This window comes from Misgurnus anguillicaudatus, chromosome 25 (assembly GCF_027580225.2).
Source record: "Misgurnus anguillicaudatus chromosome 25, ASM2758022v2, whole genome shotgun sequence".
NCBI classification, from domain to species: domain Eukaryota; kingdom Metazoa; phylum Chordata; class Actinopteri; order Cypriniformes; family Cobitidae; genus Misgurnus; species Misgurnus anguillicaudatus.
In genome coordinates this window covers 27,888,173-27,903,316 of record NC_073361.2, presented here as the reverse complement: position 1 = coordinate 27,903,316, position 15,144 = coordinate 27,888,173, and the positions used below count along the sequence as shown (strand labels likewise).

General features: G+C 35.6%; 1 protein-coding gene across 6 annotated transcripts in view; it reads left to right on the top strand.

Moving 5' to 3' along the window:
- The window catches only part of LOC129426544 (RNA-binding Raly-like protein), a 181,600-nt gene that overhangs the window by 131,966 nt on the left and 34,490 nt on the right, over positions 1-15,144 (top strand). Inside the window, exon 1 of one of the 6 annotated variants that reach the window (XM_055182943.2) lies at positions 12,318-12,549. The exons of the other annotated variants lie outside the window; for them this stretch is intronic. Coding sequence (XP_055038918.1) covers positions 12,513-12,549 — 37 coding nt within the window. The 5' untranslated portion in view covers positions 12,318-12,512. Of the gene's footprint in view, positions 1-12,317; positions 12,550-15,144 lie in introns of those variants that run through there. 6 annotated transcript variants of the gene reach the window in all.

Genomic DNA, 15,144 nt, shown 5'->3' with positions numbered 1-15,144 from the left:
ATCAGCGTGAGCCCTCTGTTTGTCGTGTAGTTCTCCGTCTGAGACCGGCCAAGCTTTCTCGGAGCTTGAAAATTCGTGGGTAAATATCAGTGTGTGTGAGAAATAAAGAATGGTAAGGGTTTCGTTCCCACAGCTGTAGCCTGAGGCTAGATAATAAAATGTGTTTGTGCCAGATACAATGTGGCAGTTATCTTGCGACAGCAGGACTTGCAAGAGTACAGAAAATGCTCATTAATTGATAATAATATCTCTAAGGAAGAAAAAAGGCAGGAAATTTGACAACCGTCATTATTATGACACAATCAGTGGGATACATACAAGACGCGGCACGACCAATGATTACGCACAAACCGCACGGACCGTCGTAACACCGACAGAGTTTCGACATTTACACGTGGCTGCTTTTGTATATTCAGATGGCTCTTTCAAATGTCATGGCTATAATGGTTGTCCAGGGCTTTACTTATTTTTAGATCATTAGAAATAAAGATAATTGTACATCAAAACCAAATTCTGTTCGCTGTCCGTCAGCTATCAAATGAGGATGTTTGTTTGCTCTACAACAGTGAACCTCAGATTTATTCTGAAGAAAGCACTGATAAACAATGCTAAACTATAAAATGCAACTAACTTTATAATAATTTTTTTTAAAATTTTATACTAAAGTTTTTCTTTACTATCCAGGGATTGACACTTTGTGACACTTTGTGAACTGACTTTGTTCATTCAAATGATAAAATTCAACTAACTTTGCCTTCTATAGACGGTTTCAGCAGTAATAACATAAACAAGCGGCTGTCGTGGTCCGCACGTAACTTCCGGTAAACTCCGCTGATAATAAATAACAACAACGTTCTTTAAACGTAGAGTAATTATATAACAAGCAAAAACAACACATAGATTACATAGGAAATGAAAGTTATTTTCGATGAGGCATTTGTTCAAGAAATCAGTTTAGCAACTAGTCAGACTATTAAAAAAAACGAAACCGGAAGTAAAGTTCAGATCCAGACATGTATCGCGTCAGCGCACGTGCGTCCGATGAAACCATCTATAAGGTGCCGCAGGGATTTTGTAGGCCAACCCGGAAGTTAACTGAAAAAAATATCGCAAAAAAATAAGCTCTGTGTTTAACAAAAGTTCAAGATACTAGTTAATCTTCACAGATGAATACATATTTTATGAATTTTTAGAAGTCTAAATGCGTTTACTAGTAATATAAAAAGCTGAATTTTGACTGAAAAGATCTGTAAAGACTAACTTGTTGAACAAAACGTATAATGGGCATTTCACACGGTACACGGAAAGCGAAGGAATTGTCGTGTGGATACAGTTTATCTTATATAGTGTAAGTGTTTTGTGCCGCATTTAGGGGGCGTGCACACCAAAGCGTTTTTCAAAAAAGCCAGCAGCTAGTGTTTTTCTTTTGCGCTGAAATTCGGCGCTCAGCGTTTTTTCCACGCTAAGTGTTGTGCGCCAAGAGTTGAGAAAGATTTAATTTTGGGTGAAAAGCTCCGCTCGTCTATGTCAGTTCTCAAACGGCCATCCAATCACAGTGGAGAAGGGGCGGGACATTACCACAGCAACCAACCGGCGCATTGAACAATGACAAAGCAGAAGTATCACAGCTACCAAAGCGCCCAACTAAAGAAAGGTGGGACACAGCTGACATTTGCCGTCCTCCAGGCATTTTCAGATGCTTTTAAAAGTTTTGGTGTTAGTGCAAATACATTTATCTTCAATGGCGTCTGCACTGTAAAAAATTCTAAATTTTTGTCAGAATCAACATATAAATTGTGTTACTTTAACTTAAAAGATTATATTAAACAATTTCAACTTGAATTTATAAGTTATGTCAACTTTTTTAAGCCAAAACTTAAAATAGTAGGTTGAATTGACTTGAAAAACCAAGTTGTTTTAACTTAATCTTTTTTACAGTCTTAAAGAGTCGTGTTTGCGGCCAGGGCAGGATTTTGGGTGCATGAGCGAGGCGTGCTGACCGAACCCGCTCCACCTTTGTAACCCCCACGTTTTGCTGCTCTCTGCACATCTCCTGTTAAAAATTAACTCTCGCTCACCGTGTACCGTGTGAAACACCCATGAGTGTCATAAACTTTTGTTAAACACAGAGCTTATTTTTTTGAGATGATCCAAAAGTCTAGGGGATTTTTTTGCGAGGAAACCAGTATCCCGCTACATTCCGGGTTAGCCTGCAAAAATATGTCTTCCCTGCGGCACTCTATAGTATGAATAGAGTTAGCTTAATTGTTTCTTATTATTACTGCTGGTTTAATAGCCTTTAATTCACTCCTGTTCTCACATTTTAGTGTGACTAAAACAATGTTTATCTATAAACTTTCTGCAAGAAGGTGGAGTAACTCCAGGAAGTCAATCTAGTCATTAAAATTCTACTCGGCTCGCGTCAAAGACACTTCAGAGTGCCCTTTAATGCAAACATGAATCAAAGATCTGATTCGCTCGATAAGGAGAGGATGTAGGTTTCGAATCAGTATGATTTAATGATGGCTGAAAGGTAATGAAATGCAAAACCTTCAGTTTCTGCATTTCTCATCCTCAAAGCCTCGTTTTTACATTTAGATCTATCTCTTCGCATCATCATCATCCTCACACGTATCTGTTTATCTGTGCCTTTTCTCGCTGAAAGCGCTGTGAGAGTGTTGTTTTATGCTGTGCATAAATTGTCCCTACTGTGTGACAGATAAAACGGGCATCCTGAGAAATCACACCTGTCACTCTGACAGCCCTGAGCTCTCTAAACAGTTCAAATGAGTCAGGGGAGCTTTTCAGCCAATTAGAAACATATCCAGTCAAAAAAAAACTTCCTGCATTTTGCCTTTAACTTGTAGGTACACTGTCAAAAATCTTTTTGCATTTTTAAGTTTAATCAACTAGGAATTTCAAGTAATTTCTTGACAAATGATGAGTTGCTATAACTTAATAAGTTGAATTTGCTTTAGTAATGTCAACTTTATTTTATAAGTTACAGTAACTCATCACTAGTCAATACAGTTAAATGATCTGTAAATCTATGTTGGCTAAATTTAAGTGCCAAATTTTTTACAGTGTACCCAAATGAATAAAATCCCTTAAATCTCATTATAGCATCCTGTAGCTAGAGCATTGCATTAGCAGTGCAAAAGATCATAGGTTTGATCCCCAGAAACAAACACAGATACTCATAAGGTGTATAGCTTGAATGCACTTTAAGTCTCTTTGGATTGAATTGTGTGCCAAATGTGTATGTAAATATAAAATATTTACTACTTTTCATACTTTCATACAAAAATAAATTTCTTTGGCCAAAAATATGTTTTAAATATACACTACATATATTTTTGAATTTGAAAATATATGTTGAATTAAATATATTTCAAAATGTATTACAAAGGCAAGAAAATACATTTCAAATTAAACAAACTATATGGCAAGAAATATATTCTTGGCCAAAATATATCTTAAATATATGCTAAATACAATCTAACTTTATAAAGTATATTATTATTATTATTATTATTCAAATATATAAAGTTGAAAATATATTTAATTTTAACTTGTTCAAAACAGTTATGTTTGGGTTGCAACATAAACATAAAGTTTTTCTGCCAATGCGACAAGAATATATTACCTGGCTTTAAAATACATTTATTTTTAAAATAAATTTCAAAATATACAAAAAAATGTATTGGTGAAAAATATATTGTTTAAACATATTTGGGTGATTCTCACGAAATCCAGACTTAAAAGGTGTCCAGCCATTGAAGCCAATTTTTTTGCACATATAAGATTAAGGTCTAAACTTACTATAATTATTATTTTTAGAGGATTTAAAAAATATTTCCTATAGAATTATTTAAATTTTTTAGATTATCTTTATCAAAAATTATCATTACCGCAACATGATATTACATTAAATGTATGCATTTAACTACTCATGTTTCGGTAATGAGAAATAAAAAGTTGTCTAGGTACTATGACAAACAAAATGTCAACTTTTATCTTGAGAGAAAAATAAGAACTGCTTACCTGGTAGCCATCTTGAGTGTCACAGTCAATTATGTCTCTTCCAACAATTAAAAAAAAAAGTTAGTTACTTGAGGGCATAAACAATGATTGAAAATTGTTGCGGAGGATGAGAAAATTGTTCTTGGACACATTTATATTCCTTTTTATTGTCTCTACATTTACCAATGATCACCACATGTTTCTTTACTGTAAATGTTTATAGTATAACATGCACTGAAGCTTTTTATTTATCCAGTCATGGACACGTTGCGGTAATGAAAATTTCCCCCTTAAATGTGCACAAAATTGGTTTGTATGATGTCATTTGAAATCATGTGTAAAATAGTACATGAAGAGATGTTTATGCTTCTTATTTTGATACTCTTACTTTGCATTAACATTTTTTATCAAAATGTTTCATGACACCTCATAAGTCTAATTTCGCGAAAATCACCCATTTGGCCATTTTTTTTTTATATATTCTGTAATATATTTACAAATATTTTTGAAAACATATATTTTTTTGCTGTATGCAAAATGCATGCATGATTCCCTCATCTAAAATATGTAAATGTAAATAATCATAATAAAAATAATAAAGTGTCACAATCTCCATTTATATAAGGGTCACTTAAGATGCTCTCTCTGACACCATAATATTAATAATATCTTGTAGTGTGAGCATGTCTAAGATTTAAGAGAAGACAATATGTCAAAATTCTCCTTATGTTTGTGCTGCAACCAGATTTTCTAATCAGACAAGATTTTAAAAATCTTGTAGCGTGAACCCGGCCTTACAACTTTCATAAAAAGACAAAAGCTGACCTTTCTCTTTCCAGCTGAGCAAAATAACTCACACTTATCCACATCATGATGGCCAAACTCAAGTCTATTATTACCGTTGATTTAACAGAAAGTGTCAGCACCATGTGCACAGGACTTGTAATGACTCTTCAACCTCTGAGTGCTTCATAAAAATCACACCAGACTGCTTTCACCCCCACCCGACAGGATATTCTTCAATCTAACCGTACTAATGCAGCCTCCAAGTAATTACAAGTATATAAAATGTGGAAAAAATAGATCTTAAAGTGCATCCGCTCACAGTAAGTGTCGGAACGAGGCACTGAGTCATGACTGCCGACCGTCAGCACTGCATCAACAGCGTTCATGCGGCAGTTTGACGCCAGGCTTCCATAAACCTCTTTGATCTACTGCTGATGCCTGGAGAAAATACAGGAGATGTTCCAGTTAAAAGGAAAAATGTCACGGGGGAGGATGCAGGAGAAGCCAGAGGGAGGCAAGTACAGGGAAGTTTACGGCAAACGTCTAATGCCAAATGAGGGATCCGTCCAAGCTCCAGTTGCCTCCGGCTCTCGGCGCTGAAAAGGAGTCGGATAGACTAATGTGTCACTTGCCTCCGGTTGCAGGTTTTTAATCTCAAGTGGGTGTGACCCGGGAAACGGAGAGTTACTCAAATTCCATCCCTGTCCTGTTACCGCGCTGCCCTCGAGCTAAACACTTAACCTCAGGTCAATCCTGAAGTCTTCACCTGCGGTTCAAGTAATGATTTGCAGGTTAGGAGAGGAAAATGAGCTAATGGGATCTTTTTTAAAACTTAATAGTTTCACCTAGACAGCAATAAGATTAAATAGATATTGTTAAAACCAAAATAATTCATCTGTCCACTAAGAGAAGATGCTGTGCAACTTGAAAAATGACAACGATTCAATAAATAAGTGATCTTCAATATACAAATTTTAAAAACTACTGAGCTTAAATAAAAAAATACACCTTTGCACCTAAAGAGTTCATATTAGTACATTTGAGTGCATATTAGTACCCCAAAGGTATATATTAGGACAGTTTAAAAGGGTACCTGCCAGCAGGGTTGCCAGATCCACATATTAAACCTTTCAAAATTAGTCCAAAAGCAGCCCAATGACTATTTACAGCCCAAATATCAACAACTAATGAACAAAATCTTTTCATATGTAATCCGCAGAAAAACATCAACCTGCAAAAGTATCCCAATATAGATGTCCCCCGAAAGCAGTGGACCTGGCAACGCTGTGCCACAGTGACAGCTTGGGACCATTTTATTTGACATACAGTGAATCTGAATGTTATCTATCTCTCACTTTTCAACATTTGTCTAAATTGCATTTCTTTAAAATTGAGAAATAAAGGAAAAGGTTTGAAAGCCTTAAGCGATGTATTTTTTCCTCTGGAGGCTTCTTAGTATTACATCAGAGGGTCTATCATTCTTATACAGTAGAGCTTATAGGGTCAAGACATCCATTGGCGACTCGAGTCACGTCAAGACCTTCACTATCATGTGCATAAAAAAGTCACACTGTACAATGAAATTCTTAATATGCTTACTTTACATTATTGAAGCACTGGTCCAGAGTGTTAAACAAACTGACCCTTGGCCCGATTTCAGGGTGACATTTTTATTACGAGCTCCCCACGGATTTACGCACTTCATATCAGCCGAGAAAATGAATCCATATTCCTTCTCGCTCCCACCCTTCAATTCTGTTAAAATTACGCTGTCAAGTGTAATTTAGTCTCTAGATAGGATGAATAACTCTTGATAGAGCCCAAATCAGATTGTATTAACTAATAATTTCTTTGTGAAATTGCAGCCAGTGTTGGACATCTCTTGAATTCAGCAATGGATGCAAAACTGATATAGTGATCATGGAGCGCCACACTGTGGCTGATACTGTAAGTGCAGTGATAACTAAAAATGTTGCTGTGAATACAAGTTGTGCAGGGCCATAAACATAATGGACCTTGAGGGGGATATGCCCCCCCAATAATCTGAAATTTGTATATTTTTAAAATAAATTAATAAAAAGCTTTGAATTATTTTTTCCCGCCCCAATGTTTGCATACTGCATATAATCTAACAAGTAACATATTATTTCCATTTAACCTTAACACTGAACCTGGTGCATGAACCAGATACACATCTATCCCAAAAAAACATGCATTTTTTTTTACTAATCTCCCTCTGATTACTTTGCTGTACAAAACCATTCCCACCATTCCTAATCCCTCTTATCTCCAAAAGCACCTTCCATTTCCCAGCAGGAGGAAAACTATGACTAAATTTATAACAAAGCTGCGGATCAGTCTGTTATCAACTGTGGAGTCTAAATTAGCTTAGTGGAGTGTTTGGGTTTACGGGGTGCACTGACCCCGGATCAGTGCCTAATCAGAACCGGACATGACCAGTGTGTTATGACTCATACGGGCAGCGGGAATTAGACCTCTTAGACTCGCTGATGTGAAACAGAGCGTGTTGTATTACTCTAGCCTTTCGTTTCGGTTAGCCCGATCTTTGACCACTGGTGTAACCTATGTTAGGGCTTAGTCAAGAAGCATCTACTTAGACAATAATACACCGTTTGATTGACATGAGACCAGCAGAAAATTTGAAAATTGAAATAAAAATGCATGGGGAGATAGTGTTGCTTTTTGGTTGTGCCTAAACATTGTCCTGACAGAACTGATGAGATTACTCTCCATCCTATTCTCACTTGGATAACCTGTCTATCTTTCCGTGACCTTTTCATATTTCTGTTCCAGTCGTGTGATGATGATTTTTGTTTTTTGTGTGTTTAAAGGTCACATGCTACAGTCTATCAAACTGAATAACATTTCACCTCAAACTGACAACAGAGCATAACTGCTTGGAGGTGCTACTGTACTCCAGTAAGAGCAGATAAAGCACGAAGCTTTCAAATCCATGATATATTGTACTTTAAAATACTATAAATGAAATGCATTGAATTGTTCACAGTTAAGCGACACTGATTCTGTAAAAATAATTAACTAGCTATAATTAATTTACAATGTGCCATCGCACATTTGTACAATCTTGCTCAGGCACACAAAACAAGTAATCGAACGGTAATGTTGTTGTTTTTTCATATACAGTACTGTAGCACATTACATCGTATGCATTTGTCAGACGCTTGTATCTAATGCAACTTATATTGCAGGTATACATTTGTCAGTCCATGATTTGTGTCATGCTAACAAGAACACAACAATGCACAATACAGCAGTGGCAGCCGGTGACTTCTTTTTTTCGAGGGCGCTCGATGCGATGTTGGTCACAACATGTATGTAGCCCGTAATGTGTGTGGTTCCTTATTTCAAAATATGTGTTCTGCGCGTCGAGGGATCCTATGTGCATCACGTGATTTGTCAAAATAAGTGCCTGCTGAAGATGCGTCTATATGATAAAAGAGACGCTCGCGCTTGCCAGATACTCGCATAATCTCATGCGTAATCAGAGTTTACTGGTTAGGGAGTGTCTTGCGTTTATTTTGTGAACGTGAGCATCTCTTTTATCATAAACGGTTTTGACGCGTGTGCAGCAGGCACTTATTTTGACAAAACACGTGATGCACACAAGATCACTTGACGTGCAGAACACATATTTTATATTTGCACCCCTCGGATGAGCAGTCACGAGCGGCCACTGCAATACAGACTCAGTACAAGCACCATTAAAATGTGTCTGTGTTTTACTCCTAATCCCAGTTGCATTAATGCAACTCGCATACCGTATTCATTCAGTATGTTAGCAATGCAAAGGTCATGGGTTCAATCCGAGGGATCACAAATACTGATAAAATGTAGAACATGAATGCACTGTAATTTCGCATTAGATAAAAGCATCTGCCAAATGCATGTAAATGCATTGATGTTAAACCTGGGACAATTGAACCTGACATGTTTGAACCTGGCATGTTTTCTTGTAAATGAGCTTTTTTAAGTATTTGATGAATGTATAATGCGTGCCAAGAGCATTCGGTTAATTGCATTATCTAATTTTGACGGAGGTGGCGTCTAGAGGCTTTTGCATCTTAATTCCTGAATATGCACATGTGCATAAGGATACAACATCTTTTTAAATACCAGATGCTTTAAGACTAAATCACCTTTCAGTTTATTTCCAGCCCTTTTTTGTAACTGTAAGACTGCCAATCTCTGTGCTGTGATGCAACGTACAACCCATCAACCACACTCCATTAACCCAAGACTGTCTGCTATCACAGTTGATATCAGCTCTACTGAACTGCACAATACGGTTCTCATAATTTCTATTTTTTGAAAGAAAGCATCAGTTGGGTGTATAAAGGTTATCGAGAAAGACCCCTAAAGGAAAATAAAAATGCTCTTTGCAACCTTTTTGTCTCACCACATAAGATTCCATGCTTGGTGCTTTTACTGTTTTAAAAGCCATTATTTGTTAAGATATTTGTGTGTGTGTGTGTATATTTTATTGTCATGCAATATGATACTCCATTAGATGCGTCAGACCCCAATGAATGTTTAAATAGCTATAATGTGATAACTCTCTCTAACTCTAAGGTTATCATCAGTCTATCATTGCTTCAAACATTTACAATAATTGGCATAATTTAGTATTAATTATTTCATATCTCTAGTTCTCACAGATAAATAAACTACATTTTATTTCCACACTATTATCCATGCTACCATATTAACTATGGATGTTTTATAGCATTATAGCACTGCTAAAATATCTGTCACATTAACATTATTATATATAACATTATCAGATAAAATATTGCAATTTGGCCTAATTTTTATAACTTTATGGAGTGGTTTCCCCAAACAGGGCTTATTTTTAGTCTCAGACTAAAATGCATGTTTGAGGTGCTTAATTTAAAAAAATTTGCACTGACATATCTTAACATATATCAGTGCCATTGTTTTATCTCAGGATGCACACCAGTAATGTTTTTTGTAATGTTTGTAAAAATTACTTAAATATAAAGGTTTAGTCTTGAAATAATCTTAACCACATCTGGGACAGGGATTAGACTAGTCCTAGACTAAAATAAATGTAAGAGCTGTCCAAACTGAAAACATCTTGCACTGACATATCTTAAAGTACATCTGTGCCTTTTGTTTTGCCTGGAAATGCACAGATGTAATGTTTTTGATAAGGCATGTTTGTTAAAACTAGTAATATTTCCTAATTAAACTAAGGCCTAATCCTGGTTTAAGCTTATCCATGTCCGGGAAACCACCCCTATACTGTATGTTTTTCCATAAAAAAGAAAAATGACAAATGAGATCTCTTTAATGTCTCAATTATTTAGGGAGCAAAATGTAAACAATTGCTTAAGTTGCAGAAGTTGCTATTTGTTTAAATGCCCCGCCCATTTGTTTACGCTTCCAATCATCATGGAGAGAATCTGGGTGGACATCAATGACTGAAAAGGCATCCTTTCCAATAAACAATAAGATACTTTGCTTTCAAAAAAAGCACATAGCGATAGGTTAATGATGTTGGATGTTAGGTTGACGTCTGTGCGGGATCTTTATAAAGATCCTTGATCCTGTATGATAAACATAAAACAGATGATTTTTTTTAAAGATACATCAATAATATTTATGCAAAATACTTCAGTTCCTTAATCAATTAAAGTTAAAGTCACAAATAGGTCTACTCAATCACCAAACAAGCTTTGGTTAAGAATTTTGCCAATTGAACAGAGCTATGCATAAATATAATGTAAGAAGAAAAGTGCTGCGTTGCATGTCCAGTAGATGGTGCTGTTGTCCTGTCTGTGGCATATTGTAGCATTTGTCAACACACAGACGTCTGATGCTTTTATTGGACTAAATCAAAGTATCATTAAAAAAATACCATGAAATTAAATTATGATTCAATTATTTTGTCTTTTTACACAGATTTATGTGCACACCCCACCTTTATTTTTATACTCAATTTTAGAAATGTTAAAAGATTCAGACATCATCTTTGTGTTTATATAAATAACTTTCCTGTAAATGGGAGCACATTTATTTATGCTAAACTAAAGCCTTCACTGCCTTAGAGAATGTCATTTTTGTTGCCGGTATCTTTCTCACTGCATTGGATAAGTACATTTTTTATAGCTATTTTGGTCAGGAACAACCCACACAGTGATAGCCACGCACTGACAGCTCACTGAATAAATTACACATTATTAGAAAGATAGGACTTTTCTATATATTCCCTAACAACAGAGCTAAATGCAGGGTAAAACATGGCAATGCAGGCATCATGACCAAGATTAGAAACATTTTTCCTCTGTATCCTTAACAACATACAGTAGGGTCGCTCTCATTATAAAATATGTTCATGTGATAAACAGTTTGGTTTGGTGAAACTGTATTTACAAAAAACCTTGGATGGATGCCCAGCATATAACATGACGCTTTTATTATATACTGTAATTATGTAAGTGTAATTTGCTCCATAAATCCTAGTTGTAAGACTGAAATGAAAATGATGTTGGGTCACAATGAACTTGGATGTGAATAGTGAGTTTTAATATTGCAGTTTATAACAGAAATATTCTGGAATATTTTCTTGGAGACTCAGATTAGATATTTGCCAGGGTGGCTTTGTGTGATATTTACCATGTTTTTTTATTTTTTTTATTTAACATTAGTTTATCAGAATATGCATGCATATTTTAGACACATTTTTTTTGTAATACATTATGCAATTAACATTTTGTTTAATTGTACTGGTGGCTAATAACTTACCACAAAGCACTAGACATCATTTGGATGTTGTTTGAAGGCCATGACTTGATTTAGCCCAAAAAACAACGTCTAAATGATGTCTTGTGTTTGGTGGGAAAATTTACTTAATTTACTTTAATTTAATTTAATTGTCACATTATTGAAACAGGTGTGCAAGAAAAGACAATTGTGTGCATAGATCCTAACAGCAGTGCAATTTAAAAAGTAACATACAATTTTACACAATTATACAATAGGACAATATACAGGGGTACCACGTACACAGAATTTACATAACCCTTATAAAATAACAGTTTTTTTTAGTACCCATGTTTTTGTTTTGTGTTTTGCCGTAATGATCACCATTGGCAAAACCATGATTTTACTACAGTAACACTATATTAAACTCTTTATAGCATTCACAGAATTTACAGAGTTGCATTTTTTTTTTTTTTAAAACGTACATCTCAACATAATGTACACACATTTTCAAGCACTCTTTTAACGTAAATCTTTATTCTTTTATATAAGATGCGAGTTCTTTTTTAACTAAACACACAAGGTGGCCTATGAATATTAATTAGCTCATGCTGACGTTCCTTGGCAACCTTCCAATAGCGAAAGCGCGGCTCATGAATATCAAAACAAACACTGATGACGTTGCGCGCAAAGAATGGCTCATGAATATTAAACACATAAATCTTCACGGTAGTTGGATCCGTCAATTCGGTTACCCGCACCCCTTTCTAAACCGCGTTAATGGTATCGCCTCAGCTCTGATTGTAGCTCTTGGTACCTCACCTTAGAAAGAAGCGGTTCTGTTTTTTAAAAAACAAACCGAGCAGAGGTTTTAAGGTCTGATTTCGCGGTCCGATAACGAACCGGAATCTCCATCCGTCAAACTGGATCTCTTCCGCATGACCATGTTTAAAGGGAAACGTCGAAATTACCGGTGTGAGTTTTTACGAGCATCACTGTAACTTTCACATGATGTTGCTTTGCACTGAATGCATTCTTATTGTTTGGGAAAGAATCTAATTTAAGTATAGCTAATTATGTGGATATTACTTGGATATTGGACTTTGCGGTTTTGTGCATGACAAACTGTATTCCAGAAATGTTTGTATGACATCCTCAAAATGTCCAAGACCAATCATATATTTATATTTATTTTGCACGTTTTATTTCATGTTTAAAATGTTATAGTATCTGATTTTTGTTAAGGTATCATCTTTTAAAACCCTGAGAGAACTCAACTGTGTGACCTATTGTTGTACAATGCTCATTGTGCAAATTTTCATTGTTATTCAGGGACTGAAACAATCTTGCTTGAGGAAAAATACTCAGACGTTGTTCTTTTCTAATGTTACAGATTGAGGGGAAATAGCCCGAATCCATCAAGCCACTTAATATACTTTCCATCATAGATTTTTTTCCTTAATGGCACTTTCATGAGCGTCTCCTACTCCTCTTCATCATAACCATTATCATTGCAGTGACATAGACCTTTCATATTAGCCATTATTAAAAGAGTAGTTCAAAAAAATGAAAACCGTTTATTCACCCTCCAGTGATCGAAACCCGAACTTTCTTTCCAACGCAGAACTCAAAAGGCTTTTCATGTAATGGAAGTGAATGTAAAAACAACCAAAATGCACTGGAAAGCTGGCATATTCATATAATATGTCCTTGTGCTCCTAACTTAGTTTGTAAAATTGCATTAGCAGCAGAAAAGGTCATGGGTTTTAGCCCACATTGTATAAAAAATGTATAGCTTACAATGCACTGAAGTCATTTTGGATAATAGCATCTGGAAATTGCATAAATGTAAATATCACTTTGTGTGAGGAGCAGATTGTGTACTGTATGCCAGTATTCACAGCAAGTCTTTCACAGCGTTGCATGTTTAAGAGTTTAAGTGGCAATGTTAGATAGATTTGTGATCCAGTGAATCGTTGGGTGAACCACAGCTTTAATAATGAAATCTTGCATGTTATATGCTGAATGTATATGCACTTTAAATAACAGTAAATGTGTGTTGTTATATGGATACTCTTTGAATACAATACTAAGAATGTGTAGTTGCATGAAACACAGGAAGTGGACATCTTGTGTTGCAACACATTATACCAAATCATTCATTTTTCTGAAGCTTTTATAAATATTGTACCTTTTTTTTTTTACCTCATATTAACTGAGAAACTGCATAATTTTTTGTCATTTTATCCAGATACAAGAAGAACCCTTTAAGATTAACATTGATTATAAAAATACTGTGACAGTTTGCATCTACTACTACACTGTCAGAATAGAGGTATTTATGCTGTCACTGGGACGGTACCCTTTTAAAGGGGACATATCATGAAAATCTGACTTTTTCATGTTTAAGTGCTATAATTGGGTCCACACCCTAGAAAATTTGTAAAAGGACAACCAAGTAACTTAGTTTTGGTAAACCATTCTCTGCAAACATGTAAAAAAGGTAATTGAAATGTGGCTCCCCGTGTGATGTCACAAAGGGATAATACCGCCCCTTAATCTGCACTATCCAACCACGGCATTGGTATTTAGTACAGAGATCAACTCATTTGCATTTTAAAGGATACACCCAAAAATGACACACTTTTGCTCACATCTACAAAGTGGCATTTTTAACATGCTAATAAATATGATATTTGGAGCTAGAACTTCACGTAGGTAGTATGTGGACACCAAAGATTTAATTTACATATTTAAAAATGTGAAATGTCACCTTTAAAAGGTCCTAATACAGTATGTACCATTTAGGTACAGATAAGTACCTAATGTATTCATATGCACCCTTTAGGTATCAAGATGTACATTTTGAAAGGATATCGCCCCAGTGACAACTATTGTACTTTTTTTCTGAGAGTACACAGTAGCCGTTTCTCAATACCAAGTACGCCAAACTCGGACTTGTGTCCTTCGTAGTTCGAACTTGCAAGTTCAGACTCGAAAGAACGAACTCCTGATGCGAAATGCATTCTGGGAAACTTTGCTGTCATAAGTCCACACAAGTCTCCTCTGATCCATCCTCGATAAAATGGGCGGATCAAGAACACATCCGGGGATTTTATGTGAACTTGGGCTTGATGCGAACTTTGAATTGGAACAGTACTTGGCCCGCGACTGATGACGTTTCACAAGTCCACAAGAACGCAAGTACAGACAAGAACGCATATTGAGAAACGGCTAGTGATTGACAGCCAAGGATATTAATAATTGAATGTGCTTTCATCCTCAGTATTATGTTTTTAAATGATATCCAATATAATAATGTCTTGTTTGGTGTCACTGAAGTAGTGATAGTTCACCCAAAAATGAAAATTAGTCCATGATAGCTTAGGGGGTTAATACAGGCCTTTTGATGGGAATCGATGGGATTTTGTAAAAAACAAGTATATTAATATTAACTTTACAAACTAAAAAACGACAGATGGGTATTCACGAGATTGCTTTTTTTTGTGAAACTAAACTTGTGTTAAGCAGAACCTGTTTAAATATGTATGCGTCCCACCCATAAATCCC